Source organism: Periophthalmus magnuspinnatus, chromosome 6 (assembly GCF_009829125.3).
Source record: "Periophthalmus magnuspinnatus isolate fPerMag1 chromosome 6, fPerMag1.2.pri, whole genome shotgun sequence".
Taxonomy (NCBI): Eukaryota; Metazoa; Chordata; class Actinopteri; order Gobiiformes; family Gobiidae; genus Periophthalmus; species Periophthalmus magnuspinnatus.
In genome coordinates, this window is record NC_047131.1 from 20870166 (window position 1) to 20889427 (window position 19262).

Below are 19262 nucleotides of genomic sequence, written 5' to 3' on the forward strand. Positions count from 1 at the left end.
AAAACTGAAAAAACCCAAATCTGATTGCATGATCATGTTTGATTCTGGCTCGAGACACGACGGAGGGTGTGGTGACCAGGCTGATCCCTCTGTATAAAAAAATACATTTTGGATTTACCAGGCACGTTTTATGCAATACTTAAGCGAAAACATTTACAATCAGAATTTAGCACATTTCTGATAAAGATCGGCCTAACGTTGTCTGAATATTGCCTAAGGGATAACAATACTCCTACATGTATTTTCTTTGCTGCTCTCAAAAACACTAAGGACCTCATGAAATGCTACTACAAGAAATAAATACTCCAGAATGGACAATGTGTAATTACGTTTTTCATTCCGTGGTATAAAGTAAATACACTCTAACCAGTCCTCCGTAGCACATCCACCTGCTCCGAGCTGCACATACAGAGCATATGTGTGTGAACAGCTCCTCAGTGTTAGGCTGAAGGCCGCTTTGTTTCGCCTGGCTCACACAGCGTTTACATGAACTGTACTCTGTGTTAATCTATGACATGTCTATTGACTAACTGTTCAGGCTGCATTCACACGGCCCACTAGGAGCATTGATCACGTTAGCTCTTGTTATTCTCAGGGAAGTGTCATAACACATCAGGTACACACGGCTAACTTACTAGCTTGTTAGCAATCAGGGAAAAAAAAGAGTTTATTGTGGCTAGGAGTCAGACAGAAGATCTATGAACGTGTGTTACTATAACAAATAACTATTGTGCTTTTTGAAGAGATCCTGTTGCCCAATTAACTATATACAAGATTTTCAACCAGGATGCCGGGGAACACTAGTCTGCTGTGAGGTGTTAAGGTTAAAGTACCCCCTGTATTTTACTTCTATGGGGTATTAACTGTTCACACACAACATATTAAGATCACCGTGTTACCTTTTATTGTTTTGAATAAATATATTTGCCAAAATAATATATTAACATGTTTTACACGTTTCACTTTTTGTTTTTGATGCCCCACCTCCCTTTGCTCTCTGTGTTAAGTCACTGCCACTTCAGAGCACAACACTATTTTTTTTTTTTTTTTAATTTGATTTAATCTTTATTTATTTATTTTTTATTTTATTTATTTATTTTTTTAAATCATGATCTGACCAGCAGGCACCAGCAGAACAACATGCATACAAACTGTACACATCCAAGACAGAGACATAATACATAGAGCTTATCCACATTCAATAGGCTAAAATAAGAGACTAGTGTAAAAGTGCCAACAAGAACACGTGCCAACCACCATCTGCAGAAGTTTGTGTTTAAAACCAGAGACAGACATCAGAGAAGTGAGATTAAGGCTATTCTGCAGAGCACACAATCAGCGCGCATGCCGCTAATGAAACTACTGCACTACGAATCAAGTTTCTGAAGCTGCTGTGTAAAGTTTTCTGATTTAGCATATTTATGGAGAATTGTAGTGTGGAAGCATGAGTGACATAAGCTTGTGGACAAATCTCACAGCGAATCATAGGGATAGATTGCTAAATGACTTAAACATGCATGGATGACATCTAAAACCTCTTCAGGCATGTTTTTGATGAGGGAACATTGTTATAATTTTTTGCATAATACCCACTCTTTAATTTACAGTTTATTGTCACTTTCGTAAAATTTGTCCTGTGCATTTGACCCACTCTTCAATGTTCCTGGGACAACCTGTCAAGGCGTGATCAGTGCTACCTTCAGTGGTGTAACATGAAACTTTGGTCACTGGATACAAATCATCGAATCATCTTGGTGGATTCGCACTACATGTTGTTTAATGAAAATGCCCATTACAGACTTTGTAAAGGGCCCTCCCTGTACTGACCATCATCAAACATCTGCACCAAAAAAGAAAGGAAAATAATCACTATTGCCTCAGATAGGTTCACGGGCAATATTCGGCACAAGTTGCTGGGATAGACACTATCTACCAAAACCCCCGTCAAAGAAAGAGTTAAATGCTTTTACATATAACCTTGCAACAGCAGTCTTTTGATATTTTACAATGCAAATTTTATAAGTTTTACTCTTGCCTGAAACACATGACTCATCTTCATTCAAATTTTATAGAGCTAATAATATCGTGAAGAGTCTGTAGTTAAGGTTCACTCACTACTTCTAAGGTATGTGGTTCAATCCCAGCCTTTCTTTATGCATTAGTTGTAGTTTTTAGGTTTAGCGAGACACTTCACCCACAATAATATATGAGGAGGTAGTAGAATAACCATTGTTTTTACATAATGCCATACTATATCTGAGAAAAGTATTTAGTTTTCCCTTTAAAGGACATTTTATTCGCTTCCAACTTGAAAAGATGTTATTGTGGATCTATGTCACTATGCCGTCTTGAAGTACACCATATCTACTACTTGGAAATATATTGCTTCACTCTTGAAATACACGGCTACTACATCATTTGAAGAGACATATTTTTCTTTATCCCTTATCTCGCCGTTTTCTGATGTACGGTGACTGATACATTTCTAAGAGAACAAGTCAGGGGCAGAAAGTTGTTACACCACTGTATTGTCTCATGTGGTGGTAGTAACAATGTTTTGACTCGTTCTGGTTTTGAGTAGCCGTAGTTGCCAGGTCAGGCGAAACCACACGCTTTGACCATACTAATTTCACAAAGATGTGTGGGTCCAGAATTGGATCATGTCTCCCCGATTTCAGATAGACGGGACTGACTGGTGGATTAACTGGTCAGAAAAAAGGCAGAGAACTGAGACACCGATTTTTTGCTGAATCAACAATCAAAAGTCTTATTTCTAGTAAAAGATGTTATATATTTTGTTGTGAACAATATGACGCATTTAAAAAGCCACATGCTTCAAATTAGCATCTGTGATTGGACAGTTTGTTCTAGTTTGTTCTAGGTTACAACTGCTTTCATTCTGCTTGAGATATGCCTATTGAAACCCCTGATATAGACCTGATGTGGTGTAGTTTAGGACCAAAACAAGTCAGATTCTCCGAACATTCTTTCATTATTCCTCAAAGATGGTACTGGCTTGTACAGAGCTGACATGAGCCAGTGCAGGTGTTAGCATTATTAGCACAGTGGCACAGTGGTTAGGACTCCCACCACACAGCCAGAAGGTCCTGGACTCCAATCCTAGATGCACTCTAATCTACACTGTGCAAATTTATAAGAAACATGACATTACGGTTGACCTAACTTATTTCCATTGTAAACTCAGTTATGCTTGCGGTATCATATAAGGAAGGAAAGAGTGCAGTCCATTCAGATACAGGTCTCTGGTTGAGCCTGTCCAGTCCACTACATCAGGTTGTAAATGAGCTACAGCTCATGTGTTTACATCCCAGCATGCATTAGTGAGGAATACAAAGAAGAAGAGGTCAAAAGTGCGGAGGAAATGAGGGGGAAGTCTTTTAAAGAGATTAGTGTCCCAGTGCTGATCATCTTTCATACTTATCAATACCTGCTCACATGTGCGTAAGAGGCTTTGGTTGCTAGAGTGTTTCTCAAAATAATTGTTTTGTTTTTTTCTAAATTGTGATGATTTAGATGATATTATGGCAATCTATCAGAAATTAACTACTTGATGTACCGGTTTTGCAAAGCTGCCTAACAACTACTGGAAATACAAACATTTCAGACTTTGATACTATTGATAGTCATTACAAATCTTGATAACACAATGATAATAAAAACACTATTTTATTTAAACAATAGAATGTAATCAACTCAGTATACCTGTATACTTAATTTTTACCATATGGTTCTATGGTAGGTCTGATATCAAGAGCATCCAAACTACTACTACTTTGTCCTATTTCTGATTTTAATAGCAATCGGTATCTGAGTATACATTTTAAACAACCCAAAAAATGCATACAAGTGGTAATATTTTCATTTTTTCAGTACATTTCTCAAATCTAATCTAGAGGCCTTTCCAATTTGATCAGGAAACACAACATTGCTGGTCTTACTGGTCCCTTGTGTGGAGAGCCGTGAAAGCCACCACAGGCCAGTGTAAACAGTATCATTCTTTGAGCTGGCGGAGGCTGTCAAGAAGACATGGATGGAGGAGGAAACTAATCAGATAACATTCTTAGGCCAGAGTATGAACTGTGTGAGTGTATGTGATAAACAGGATTGTAGCTCAGGCTGGGCAGTGTTATAAATTAGCAGGTAGTTTCATTCTGGCAGTGGTTCCCAAACTATGGTAAAGCTCCTGGTACTTGGGTTTCCACAGGTCTATATCCAGCTTAGTTTAATGCCAGTTTTATTCCTGTTTTAGTCATGACCTGGTACTGTATTTTAATATTTTAAATACATTGTCCATTTGAGGGAGGTACCATATTCTGTAAGTGTTTCATAATGTGAGTTTAGTCTGTATTTAAAACCAGTGGAGCTCAACAATGACCGCCCACCACTTGGTTACAGAAGTAAAATGTTTCTGAAACAAATTTTGATATATGCTTTTTGGACGCTAATTACCTAATTTTCCACTTTCCATGAAAATTTTAATGTTTGAAGTTCTCGAAGTCTATGGCACAAATAACTAGGAAAATTACTTCAGGTACTGCAGTGGCCTTAGGGAAACATTCATTACCTTTAAATTCTGCTGAGTGCTGATTTGGTCAGTTAAGTTCTGTAGTAGACCTGGTTTAGTTCTGGTTTAGTCCAGGTACATCCTGACCTCTGATGTTGATCCTGTTTAGTTACTTTGGGCTCATAAATTCAGAAACTGGATCATTCCGTTCATTACAGATGTGACTTGGAAAGCCAAATATTGACATGTGCCTGGTATGAAAAGCTTTGGGCACCAGTGATTAGGAGCAGGTTATGTGAAAACACCAGCAGCACTCACACACGCTCCATCAAAGCTTTGAGCAGACGACACGAAACACACAGTGGCTGTGGGTGCAAGGGTCAGGGGTGAGGAGGTCAGAGGTCAGAGTCTACCGGAGACATGTTGCTAATGAGCCCATTCATTAAGGTCTAGTACCACATGCCGCCTGAACGGGTCCGGCACGTCATGTCGTAGTGATGTGTAATAGATTTTCCATATGCGGCTAACACTAACCCTCTTACATACATTGATGTAGGGATGAGTGTTGCAAAAGAAATTAAAATCATATTACAGTTTACCTGGGGTCAGACTGGAAAAAAGCCAAAAAAAAGACATGTCTTTTATTCCTCTTTATTATAATACATTGTATACTGTTTTGTAAATTAAAGAAAAAAGTTGTCAGTGCACAATTTGTGTGAGTATGCACGAATAAGGAAGTGTGGTGTTAGCATGGTAGTTGTTAGCATTACCGTGATGGCAAAATTCTAAGAAACACAGCAAATAGTTTTTTTATGTTTTAAGACAGCCGCTTACCTCTTTTCTTTCTCTCTCTGTCTCCAGTCGTCAGGGACCACAGTCATGGTGGACATTGCAGTGATGGGAGAAGCTCATGGACTCATCACAGATTTGTTAGCAGACCCCTCTCTGCCCCCCAACACCTGCACATCTCTGAAAGCTGTTAGCAACCTGCTAACCACCCAACTCACCTTCCAACCGCTGCACCGGCCACGCCCTGCACCCCTACTCAACCCCAGTGACGCCTACACCTGCTCCGACTCAGAGGACGTGCCAGAGAAGGGGGAGAAGACATCCATACACAAGGTAAGCAACATGATCTACACTACATGTATTTGACATGTTCAAGATTTCAACAAAAATAAACTTGTTTATGATTATTTTAAAATAATGCAAAAAGGGCAAATTAAAACAGCAAAGACCATTTTTTTGTTTCTGATTAGAGTTTTTGATAATTAGATTTCTTTTTTGCATGAAAACATAAATCAAAAATCAGATTTAATTAAAACTCCAAGCAGTGATAAAGGACCCCCGCAATCCTTGCAACCACAGAAGGACGTGCTTCAGTAAGAGTTGCCTATCAAGCCTGGCTTGACATTTGTTCCAAAATTGCCACTGTCACACTGGAAACAAATGTTTCTGTCCCGTTTTAACCTTGCAGGGGGTGCTGGAGAGCTCTTTTTTAAAGATAGACTTTAAATCCACACATGGCTTTGTCTAGGTAATCGAAATAGACATTGGGTCCTTCTGAATCAAATGTCGGATGTCGGATAAAAACCCTAGGACAGGTTTATTAAAGTACGAGGGCTAGATTTTTCAATTGTCTGCATAGTTTGATCAAAAAAAAATATCACATCAGAGATAGGGTGTGGTCCCCATAGACTTTTTTGCACAGGGGCACATAAACAATTTGTGGACTAAATTTCACCAGATTACAATAAACTAAATGTTTTCACTTCCCCTGACTTTTTTACGTTCTGGGTGGTAATGTTTTTTGTCTATCTCAAGATGCTCTATGTACCTGCGTAGTTTTATGTGTCCACAATGAAAAATTAGGCTCCACCCACTCTTATAATGTAATGTATTAAAATTTTCTAGAGGGCGCCACTGACCCGTCTTGTAATGTACCTTCTTAGCGACGTTATGTAAATTAAATTTGAGTTCACCTCTAATTTTATGGCAAGATTTTTAGCATTTTTGGGTTCTTTCAGGTGCAATTCACTTGGCAAAAGGAGATAATAATTAAAACTACAGGCAATGATAAAGTGCCCTTGCACCTGCAGAAGTGCACACTTCAGTGGGAAGGCTGCCTATCAACCCTAGACAAATTAATCTTTGTATGCACATAGTCCATTTCAAGACAAGTAAAAAATTAGAACATTATGACCCCACCGTAAACCCTACAGGAAGTCGGCCATACTGGTTGGAACCAGTTTTTTGTTAAATCATACCCCTCATACTTTCACTATCTCCACCTTGGACTTTCATTCAAAAGGCTTGAAAATTGGTCACAATAACTCAGACCCATGTGCAATTAAAGATTATTGTTTAGATTTTCTATTAATTTTAAAATGTGGATGCCGCCAATCCGCAAAGCAGTAGCAATTTTGAAGAGCTTAAAAACATACGTATTTCTCACAGGTGATTTAGTTGACCCCAGCGGAACACTTGTGTGAACTGACAACTTGAACAAACAATATATATATAGATATGATATGAAACCGTTCTGCAGCATCTATACGAAAATTTGAATGGGGCCTTAAAATTTAGTTTTTCGTAGACAATACAAATTTGACACAGACATCCTTTTGGTCATACTCAACAAAAAAGCCAATGAGGACATTCCTCCATCTGCAGTTATTTTACCATGGCAACAATAAAAGTGTCAGTCAAATACATGGGGTTCAACAGCTGTAGTTTGTTGTAGGCTAATATGCTTTAGACTAATCCAACTGTGGCCTAAAATTCAAGTTTCCCAAGAGAAGGATTTATTTAAAAGCACAATTGGCATAAAAATAGCCCATGTCGTGACAATTAAAAAAACAAAATAATAATTATGACCCCTCCCTAAACCCAACAGGAAGTCGACCACTGTGGGCAGATTCAGTTTTATTCAAAATTGTGAACATTGTACTTTGAATATTTCTAAAATTCAATTGAAAATTTGAATGGGGCTAAAAATTGACAGTTGAATTTTGGCACAGACATCCTTCTGGCCATGCTGAACAAAAAAGCCAATGAGGACATACATGTATTTGCAACCATGTTACCATGGCAACATCCAACATGTACCATAGAAATATGTGGGTTTTGGTTAACTGGGATGAAAAAAAAGTGTTTGTGTGTGACCGTGATGTCAGAAAATGTCTCATTGTAATAAACATTGTTTTTAGGGGGAGGATGGTGTTTGTCATAGACGACTGAAATTTGGCACAGACATTCATCTGGCCATATTAAACACAAGAGCCATAGAGGACTTACCTCTATGTACACTCATGTTACCTTGGCAACATCCAAAATTGGTCGCGATTGTGATGCAGAGATGGTTGTGATGCAGAGGCGGTTGCAGCGTAAAGGCTGTGGCAATGTAGAGGCGGGTGAGGTGTAAAATTAAAATACATTATGAGGTAAGAGGGGGCAGTGCCTAATTTGTCTTTGTGGACACATTAAACTAAGCAGGTACATAGAGCATCTTGAGATAAACAAAAAAGTATACATCACACGCCCCACATCACACAGGGCGTCAGCCATATTGATTCAAATTTGAGATGTAAAAAATCTAGGCCTCATATTTTAACAAACTTGTCCTAGACTTTTTATCCAGTGGACTTAAAACTGAGGTTGCATCATCAGGACATATCTGGGAACAAAAATTGTTAAAAGAATATATCAAGTCTCAGAGTATAGTCATAACAAACTCTTAACAAAAGTTACATGGGCCGGAAACATTTATCTCCAATGTCACACCGGAAATATTGGATCAAATGTCAAGCCATGATTGATATGCAGCCCTCCCACTGTAGTGTTCCCTTCCACGGCCATAAGGGTTTTGAGAGCCCTTTATCACTGCTTGCAGTTTTAATAATAATAATTTGTTTACACTCAAGCTATAAAAGTTGCAATGGTATTATGAATAGCCTCTCTTTAAATTCTTTCACAAACAGATTGGCTTTTATTAATTTTTTAAAGATAAAATTTGAAGGGGGCACTAGAGAGCCATTTTATAAGCTACAGCACTGAATCTGCATGGGCGCTTCATTGGGTCCATTCAAATCCATTCAAATGTTTGCGAAAGATTGACAGTTTGTTGAAAATTCATCAAGACCACATTTTGCTCAGGCCCTTATTATTGTGTTATCTGATTACTCTAGTGATCTGATTTGTCCTGGCCATGTAAATATACCCACTGACTTATTTTTAAACACAAAGTGCAATTCAATGCACTCAAATGAGTCTGCAGAAGTTTCTACATTAGTTAAATGAATTGGCAGGACTGGTTTAAAGAAGAAAACTCACCTGGGATCAAAGAACATGCAAACTCCATACAAAATCCCAACATACATCTGTTTTCTGTGATGCAAAAAAGCAAAAAAAACATTTGACCGTTTAAACAGTGCAGAGATATGATAGCTGAAAATCACTTGAGTACGCCATGAACTGGATGCTAACTCATAAGAATGGTCCAACATAAGCAAGACAGAGCCGTGTATCGTCCACTTATCCAGAGCCAAATGATTTATACTGCACGGACTTACGCACACATGTTAATCTTTTAGGCCATGTTTGGGCTAATGACTGCTTCCTGCTCTCTAAGCTTTTAGCATCGACTGAAGAAGGCCTGTATTTTCCTAAAGCTGAGCGAAGAAAAATAGAACGCGTCTACGGCTCACTACCCCGTCCTCTCTTTCATAGCCCCATGCAGCTGTGTCAACAAGACAGATGTGCTCGGCCAGAGTGTATGTGCGGACGGGACGAGCTCAGAGTGGTGGTCTATCTCAAGGAGGAACACAAATACAATCTATGTCCCTGCATGGATCCAATTAGCCTGACACTTCAGTTGAGAGAAGGTCCTCTGTGGATTTGAGGGAAGCCTGTCCATGGCCTTTAAGTAAATGACATGTCTGACAGGTGTATTTTTACATGGTGGGGACTTTGAAAGAGAAGCTTAAATAAACTGTCCGAGGAGTGGTCAGTCTGCTGGGCCTATTAAGCTTGTCTAACTGCCTAACATGTGAACAGTGTGTTTTTGTTAACGTGTGTTGTTTTATAGCTATTTGATAATGGAATGGAATTGACATTTTCCAGTTTATTATAATGAAATGTAAGGGTTAATAATGCATGCAGAAGTGTGCGTTGTTTGCCACAGTACATCCTTGCTGTCTGAGAAGATGGCCATTCAGGAATAACTGCTCATTATAAAGAAGTGGTTCTCAATGTGAGGTATAGGTGCCTCTTGTGGTAAACGAGTCAGGTGGTAGTCAGACTGCTCTACAGTTCTAGTTACTCCTTTGGGTAAGTTGGTTAGAGCCAGTGCAGCAATGATGTAGTCCTATTTTAGACTTGGTTTAGTCCAACTTTACAATAGTTGTGTTATAGCCAAATCTTTTCCTAGACCTAAGATTGAAGGTATAATACGACCTGGATGATTAATTAAAGATGGCAATCGGACTGGTTTCAGTGGCACATGTTCAAGTTGACGCATGAGACTAAAAATGTTTTTGGTCCATTAGCATGACTTTTGAAAGCTGTAGAACCCTATCAGCTGAATACAAGCAATTTAGTTTTATGGAAAATACATTGAGCTTCATGAGAGAATTCTTTCTGGATCAAAGTGCCAACTAATAATCAAATTTACATCAGAACAGATTATGCATAAATCCATGGACCTAGGTGGTACTTGGTACCATCTATTTGAAAGCCACTGGAATATAGGCAATACGTAAGGAGATAAGAAATAGAGATTAAAGTATCTTAATGCCATTTGACTGTATTACATAATCCTGTTGTACCACAAATTACTTAAATTGAACTGAACAAGAGAAGCTTTTTGGTAACTGTTTTTGTTGTTTGTGGGCTCTGGGTTCACGGCAGACCACTTCCTGTCTGAAGGTCAAGAAGGCCTGAGCTGACTCTTATCTGACCTGAAACAACAACAAACACTTTGTTTGTGGCTGTCCCAACAATTATCAACATGTACTTACAATCTGCTATGGCCAAAACAAAATCAGATATTCAGTAGAACATGATAATATTAGGAAAGAGTTGTTTAGACAGAGATCTTGAATGTTAGGATCTCAAAATGGTTAGTTTTGTTTTGTTTTTTTCTAGTAGCGGTACTTAATCGCTGAAAGCTTTCTCAACTAAGATGTCTGTCTGATCTTTTAAGGACATGAGGACCTTGCTTGGATGCAGTTGAGATAACCAGTGAACAGTGTGGGTTGTGAAGGAAATGTGAAATATTACAGGTTAATAATGTATCACATTTCAGTAGGCCTAACAATTATTTTAGTAGTCGACAGTTGGTGACAATATTTTTTTTCAATTAATTGACTAGTCAAACTATTATTTCTATAATTTAAAGAGATTTTCAAAATACATATGAAATGGCCCATATTACATTGTTTTCTGTTATAATGTTGTTTCCTCATCAAAAATATACCTGGAGTTGTGTTTTGTTTGCTTCATACATGTTTAACTCGCAAAGCCTGCAAATTTAGGTTGTTCCTCTCTTAAATGGAGGACACTCTTTTCCACCTTGTGATGTCATGTGTTAATACAGAAAATATCCCACTGTGTTGTTGAACTCTATATACCTTCACCAAATCATTTGGCTGATTTTAGGAATTTCCAGTCTTTGCTGAACAAAAGGTAAAAGGGAGCTCTTAACTCAACACTCTTTGGTCTTTGGGCAAGTGTTTCAGAGTCTCTATACTCTAGTTAATGAATTATGATTGTCAAAATAATTGTGATTATTTGAGAAGACAACAATAGTCACAAACAGATTACTCATTGCACATGTTATTATGGTAACGGACCAGGTTCCTAAGCTTCAGTGCAGAGAAAAACAGATATGAAACCCAGACAAATGTAGACAAAGATATCCCCTGCATCATTCTCTTTCTCTCTGAGCAGGTGAAGCCAAACAACTGTCTCATCTAAGTGATGGATTTGACACATGACTTGGCCATAAACATGGAGGTGGAGAGCTGAGTGCTTTTATCCAAACACTCTCCCTGTGCTGTTGCTTCACCCTTGTACAATACTCCGTCATACTCACAGATGTACTCATAGTTATTAAAGAAGACATATTATGCTTTTTCTAGTGTTTACTATGGAACAATAACATACAACAAACAACAATTTACATTTTGTTTGTTGTAAACTGCACAATGCGATTTAATTAAAGAAATGGGACTATTGACTTTCTGTTAAAAAAAAGCAGGATAGATAGGCCACACCTTGTACATAGTTGCTTGCAAGCACTGAATTTTTATGTGTTTGCGTGGCACATAACATGTTTCAACCCTATGACCTGTAGTCTACTTTTTTATTATAAACACAAGTTAGTATCAGGGAAGTTGGTGGGCTAGGCAAAAAGGAGAATTTTTTGAACACTCAAACACACACTCAACACTCAAAACTATTTGCAGCTCTATGCTCAAACAAAGGCACTTTTTTCCACAACTCCTCCTATTGGTCAGCTTCAGCAATACTCTGAGAGGCATTTGGATTAAAGCAATATCAATGAAGTGTGGACTTTTGGGAGAAACAGATCTTAAATTCCAAGAAAATTGTGATATGAATGAGCGCATGATGACGGAACATCTTTAAAACATGGTTAGATTTATACATAATATTTCCCCTTTAATCATCTGATTCCATGTCTTTGTGCACAGCGTCTGAGGAGGAGTCTGCACCCAGGACTCTTGAGGAGGATCTCATCCACGTGGACCACCACCACCTCAGCCACAGGCCTGCCCACCATCGAGCCCGGCCCAGTCAGGAGGGACCGCAGCGCTAGCATCAAGCCCTACCACGAAACACTCACATGCAGGTACTCCTTATTCTGCCCTGCCCACTTTTATTTCTACTGCTACTGACCCGCGCTTCCAATTGTCTTGGCATTTCTGCTTCAATGGAGAACTGTTCATTGTTCATGTGCACTAACAAGTCAACAATGCACCCTTTCTCTTTGGGTGGCTTGAAAATTGTTTTGTAGTTGGCGAAGCAGTGAGGCAGTTATTTAGCTTAAAATGTAGTGCTACCTCCCTAATGTCCCACTATGGAGTATTACATTGTTGTTATACTGAGATAATATAATAAAAAAACTATTGTTCATTGTGCTCACTGTGGTAATAGGGCTAAGCAGATGCCCCTCCTATGACTGCTTAAGATCTAAACATCCATCTTGAGCTTATAAGGCCACTCCCAGCAGAGCACCCGGGTTTTTGTCATGAGTGCTAGCGCGCAGTGCTAGTTGGGAAAAGACTGCGTGCGTGTCTGTGTGCACAATGGGAGCCAGAATGGAAATATTGCCCAAAGGTAAACGCATTAACCTGAATAACTAAGACACACTCCCAGAGCATTACCGCTGCAGATAGCACTGAATTACAGCTCCGCTGATGCCTATCTCCATAGGCTTTTGTATTTTAGCTTCATTATACACTGGCTGTATATATAGTGGGAACTTTAAGGCAGTTTCTGTGCAAATTGCAATTAGTTTGAAGATGGATTAATCAAATAAAAATATAAAAATGTTACCCATGGTAATTTTCTATAGGAGCAACAATTACTGACATCAAATGAACTGTTTTGTGCTAAACTGCAGTGCTAAAACTTCACCATTATTTTATTTATAGGGTTATATTTATGCAAATCACATTATAAAGTCCAAAAGAGGGTTTGCAGTGTGCAAAATATGCAAGAACATTAAGTCTGCTCACCTCCATCGCTTTGCCTGGAATATTCCTCAATATGGCAGTAAACTTATCAAACATATCTCCATGGAAACAAGCAGGGGAGCACCAGGCCAAGCCACAGGTCAGATCTGTGAAGAGGCGATCCTGCTCACACACAATAATTGAATAAGTGTATGATAATACTGTCAAATGTTTAGGCAAAGCGATAAAATCTCCATGGAGACAATAAGGAAAGTTACATAGTAGCTCTTTAACTAAATTCTTCCTGGTCTTGGCCTCAAAAGGACAAGTACAGAAATGCTCAGTTCCATGTCAAGGCAAAATATACTGCATCACTGTACCACAAATATACCCCAGTGTACTTTGTTTTACGGTTAAATCACCATGGAGTCCAGAATAAACACAACTGTTAATTTATTAGACTGATTACATTATGGACGAATTGAATGTAATTCACAGTGATCAAGCGTGCGCACATTCCACACAATTAGTTTGGGATTCATTGCTATGACGTTGTGTTTGGACAGTGTTAAAACAATTCATAGTTTTTGAGAAATTTACAGAATCTTGGCTTGAGAATTTATGGTCCCTGTGTACTTGAAAATGAGTTATTGTATTTTTGAAATGTTTTTATGTGATGACAGTAAAGCAGCGGGCAGACATCACAATCTAGCATTGATTATAAAATACTTAACCCAGATCAGAAAGAGACTGGCTTGTTTTATTGGTTTATGTAGTTTTGTAGTGTAGTTTGCACTGGTTTGCCCTCTCATATATATATATCGAACAGCTTAGTTTATTGTAAAGTGTATTTAGTGTAAATAATTAAAAATAAGCAGAATCTTATTACGTTGCAACTTAGATATAAATATGGTGTTATATGTCACGTGTTTATAAGTCTACTTTTCAAGAAAACAAATGAGTTTACTGGTTGAATGCTTAAAAGGACTGTACCCATTTTTTTTTTTCAGGAGATAAAGTGCGAATTTGTCTTGCCCCTGTATAAATAGCTGGCTGTAAATGTATTGTAAAAGCAAACTCATTGTGGTGAATAATTAGAAATATGTTTGGAAAGTGAGGAATAAGTTAGGAATAATTTAAAACTGACGACTTTTTAACTTTTTTTTTTACACTTTGTTTGCTTCAAAAACTATTCATGACAATATATTGATACTACCTCATGATATTAGTACTGTCAATTGTTTTTGTCACACTCTAAGCACATGTTTGCGTAAAACTTGAGGTACTTTACTGCAGCCTAGGATAATTACACAATATATAGCAGTGATACTTATATTTATTCCATATAAATGATGTAATAATCTGGTAATACACTGATGTCACCTTGAGTAGCTTGCCTAACCGTCTTAAACTAACGATCCACTTCTCATGATGTGTGTGTTTAATAAATGAGCCTCAATGAGACACGGCCAATATGAGTTTGCAGAAAGAAACTACAAAAAATTTGCCATGTTTTTACGAATACGCCAGGCTCATCTAATACAGAACAGAGGCAGAAGTTTATATTGTTATGACTAATTAAACTGAGTGTGTACAGTGCAGATATGAGCTCTGTCCATGCATGAAAGAACACAGACTGTCAGTGTTGTGTTGATGCTAACGCTAATTATCAAACCCAGTCCAGTGTTCCAGTGAAAACATGTGGCTCCATTCCGACAGCGAGAGGCCAAGCGGGCAAATGAGTCACACTCTGCCCCCGGCCAATATTTCATATACACTGCACACTGTAAACAATCAGATTTATGGTCATTTGAGCAAAGATACACTGACATGTTGGTGTATACAGCAGTGCAGTAACAAGAAACAATGTGCCAAAGCAAGAATTTGTATCAGCAGCACGGATTAAATAGACAGAAGAATGGGACATATATGTAAAAATTTCATCATAGAAGTTACTCTGAGTTGTATTTTGGTTGATACCGGACAGATACAGGAGTAAAAAAAATATTAAAGTACCTGTTTAAAAAATAGAGTTAAAAGTAAAATATGTCATGCATGTTCAAGGTTCAAATATAGTGATTTTGATAAACTTTTCAGCTGAAATCTTTTATTTGCATATTTTTGTTTGCTCAAACTATGAACATGCTAAAAATTAAACACCTCAGATTTTCAGCAGGTCTCAAACAGTAATAAATAAATACTTTTACTATTCAGTCCTGTGCAAATGTAGTGAAGTAAAAGTAAAAAGTTTAATGTGTCCTTAAGTAAAGTAGATACCTAATATATTTATTTAGTACAATACTTTATTACTTTTACTTCATTACATTCCACCATAGCTTGTTTATGTTACCCTGTATTGTCCTACTTTTGAGGCTTGACTGCTCAGAAAATTACGTCTCTGTACTTACTATGATTATTCCAAAAATTCAGTCTCCGGGTCATGTCACAAATCCATTTTTCAACAATATAAAAAGAAAAAACAAAAACATGCAAATTTACTGCTTGCCGTGTTCTTGTTGTTTTATGCCACTAAATATTTTTAAATAGTAATTAGTGTAGTGGTTCTGTTTAGGTTAGTTAATTTAGATTCTTATAGTAACAAGCTGTGCAGTATGACTTCATTCACAGCTGCCATGTTGTTTACAGTAGTGAATAGGCCTGTTTGTTTGGTGTCTGGGTCTTGGCCTGTGCTGTGGCCGCTCTCTTTCAGTTGTTTGGGTGAGTTTGCGAAGTATGAGTAACATTTTCAAACCTTGAGCATTTGTGTACTTTTGAGATCGTGTAGCTACTTAATGAACCGTATACGACTGCAGTTACTTATAAGGATTACTCTCATTAGTCACTCTCTGCCATTTGTTTGCAGTTCTGAGTGTATGGCATATACTAGCTTGTAATGTGCTTTGTGTGTTCTGTTAATTTGGCTAAAAAACTAAAATCTGAAATAACTGGCACAGTGGTTAAGACTTGCGCCTCAAAACAAGAAGGTGCAGGGTTCTGTGCAGAGGTTGCATCTTCTCCTTGTGTCTGCTTTAGTTTCATCCAAGTAATTCCTTTGGTTTAAAAGTACTACAGTGGTAATATTTTTATTACTGTGCAACCTACAGATACCTGTCAGTGTATTTTGCTCAAATCAGCCATAAATCAGCTTGTTTACAGTATGCTCTGTATATAAAATATTGACTGGGGACTAATAACTACTCGTAATGTTCAACATGTGGCAAATAAAAGGCGATATGTTTGTACTGTTTGTTTATTCCATCACCAGTTATTATAAATGTTAGGACATTTTCATTCAGCAGATAATTCTCATGAATGGCTGGAATTTTCAAACTCCCTCAGTCAAGTGACTGGCCAAAAAATCTGATCTGATCAGAATGTGATGTCATACCAGAATGTGATCTTATCGGAATGTGATGTTATACTGGAATGTGATCATATCAGAATGCGGTACCATATTGGAATGTGATGTCATATTGAAATGTGGTGTCTTATCACATTGCAATGTCATATTGTAATTCGATTATATCAGGATGTGATGCCATATTGGAATGTGATGTCATATCGGAATGTGATGTCATATCGGAACGTGATATCATATCGGAATGTGACATCATATGATCATGTGATCCCATGCGATCATAACAGAATGTGGTGTCATATCGGAATGCGATCATATTGGAATGTGACCATATATCAGGATGTGATGTCCTATCGCCATGTGATCTTATCGGATTGTGATGTCATTTCGGAATGTGGTGCCGTATCAGAGTGTGATGTCTTTTTGCAATGTGATGTTATATTGGAATGTGATGCCATATTGTATGTGATCATTTTCCACTGTGATGTCATATGTCACAATGTGATCTGATATGTCACAATGTGATCATATCAGAAAGTGATCATATCAGAACATGATGTCATAGCATAACATAACATGATGTCATAGCATAACACAATGTGATATATGGGAATGTGATGTCATATCAGTGTATATGTGATTTCATATACAAATGTTTATGTATGTACATGTTATGCACATAAAAAATACCCAGTATATCATAACACATCAGAGAGATTCAAGTAAACAAATTGACTTCTGACCCTTTTGGACTAAGACTAGTTCTATTCAATAGGAAAGCATTAAACAGCGGTAGAAAAAACAATAACACATGGCTTCAATTGTCTCCTCTGCGCCGCCCCATCAAATCAGTAAAATCTTAATTAGGACATTAGGCTTCTTGATTCCACTCTGTTTTTCCATCATGTCAGCTTGAAGTCAGGAAAGAACAAGACACACTTATCAGACTGGCCTCGCATTAGCGTTATAACCTGTACAATATGTTTGTATCTTCAAGTCTTCACATCTTAGCGTAGGTGGATTTCTTGAAGTTAAAATAATGGGCTCTGTGTTTATCGAAGCTTGGTCGGCTGCTGTCCTCTTGGGCTTTTAACCAAAAGGTGATCTATCTTCTTGCTGGGAGCTTAAGTAAGGAAATGGACTGAATTACAGTAAAGTTTCAGACAAGGCGGCAGCTAGTCACATTTGTAATAGAGAAATGTAAAGAAATAAGGCCGAATGTGTATTATTAACCTTCAAGATATGTTTTCATACAGTCTATCCCAGTCCATTTTGAACAATTCAAATCAGGTGTCAAATAAGAACGAAACTGAAAAAGAACCTAAACTATAATGTGTTTGCTAAGAGACAGAATGACTAACCACTCTGCCACCTTACATTATATGTTGAAGGTGTACTATGTGACTTTTCTAGTGGAATGTCATCTTCCTGCTTGTTTCCATGGAGATGTTATTGCTTGTTTATCTTACATTCATGCAATTAGAGGTATTTTTATTGCTAAGAAAATGCATTCTTACTGTGAGCAGATCACCTCTCCACAGACCTGAACTTTAACTTAACTGTGGCTCTATGGAGGAAGATACGAGGAACATTCCAGGCAATGCGCTGACATCTCAATGGAGATGGATCCAGAAAGGTTGCATTGTGCACCTTTAATTATTTAATAAACTTGCCCTATTTTTGTCCTCATGAGTTAATCTGATAGTCGAGCATAAACTATAAACATGGCACAGGCTTAAGATACAATTATTCTTTAACGATTCTTACACAGTTTTAAATTTCACCACTACAACAAAATATTTAACCTTTTCACATAATAAAACTAAAAGTCCAAACTCAAAAACCCTAACTCCAGACACACAGAATTAGATTTTCACCTTGTTACGCATTTAGTGGAAGAGGCTAATGTTAGTGGTCATGGGCATTGATCCAGTACATACCTGGAAAAGCTTACTTACATGAGGGGAGCCAAAACACTCCTTCAATAGACTGTTATTTGAGTAGTCCAGTACTGCTCTGGCTGCTTTACATCTATGAAAACATCTACAATGTTACAGTATGAGCCACGATTGACCTCTGGCTTCCATTACTAACATTGTAAAACGCAGACAAAACACGCTGGGTGGCACATTGATCCTCATATTATTGGTTAAGCTTTTTTAGACGTTTAAATTGCCCTAAGTGCAGTGCTTATTACTGTAACGTTTTTCATGCTGTAAAAGTGGAATGCCTGTGCAGTTGATGGACAGATTCCTGAAGTGAAAATGAGACGATCTTATTTACATTCTGCTCTGACGGCTCAATGTCACTCAGCCTGGGAATTCTGCTGCATTGGCAAAACAGCGAGGCTTGTAGTGTGTGCCAGTTTCTACACTTTTCAATAACACTAGACCTTGTTCAGATATAGGTATTCCAAATGTGTACTTGTGTAAAAATACAGTTACTTCAAATATTATTGCTCAAGTTAAAAAGTAGTCAATAAGTAGTCGTTAAAAGTATTACTTGAGCTAAAATACAGTTTCAGTATTGAAAAGAAAGTCAATGGGCCAGTTTCTGTTTCTTGTTGTTTTAGATGAACAAAATGTGACCTGTTTATTACCACAAAAAGTACAATGTATCTTCTTTAAAGTAGCTATAACTTATTTTTTTCCACAATGAGCAATATTTGTCTTGCCCCAGTAAA

The 19262-nt window shown here is 37.7% G+C and overlaps 1 protein-coding gene across 1 annotated transcript in view; it reads left to right on the top strand.

Moving 5' to 3' along the window:
• The window catches only part of pde3a (phosphodiesterase 3A, cGMP-inhibited), a 93706-nt gene that overhangs the window by 55807 nt on the left and 18637 nt on the right, over positions 1-19262 (top strand). The window contains exons 3-4 of the mRNA XM_033968638.2: positions 5387-5647; positions 12238-12395. Coding sequence (XP_033824529.1) covers positions 5387-5647; positions 12238-12395 — 419 coding nt within the window. The remainder of the gene's footprint in view (positions 1-5386; positions 5648-12237; positions 12396-19262) is intronic.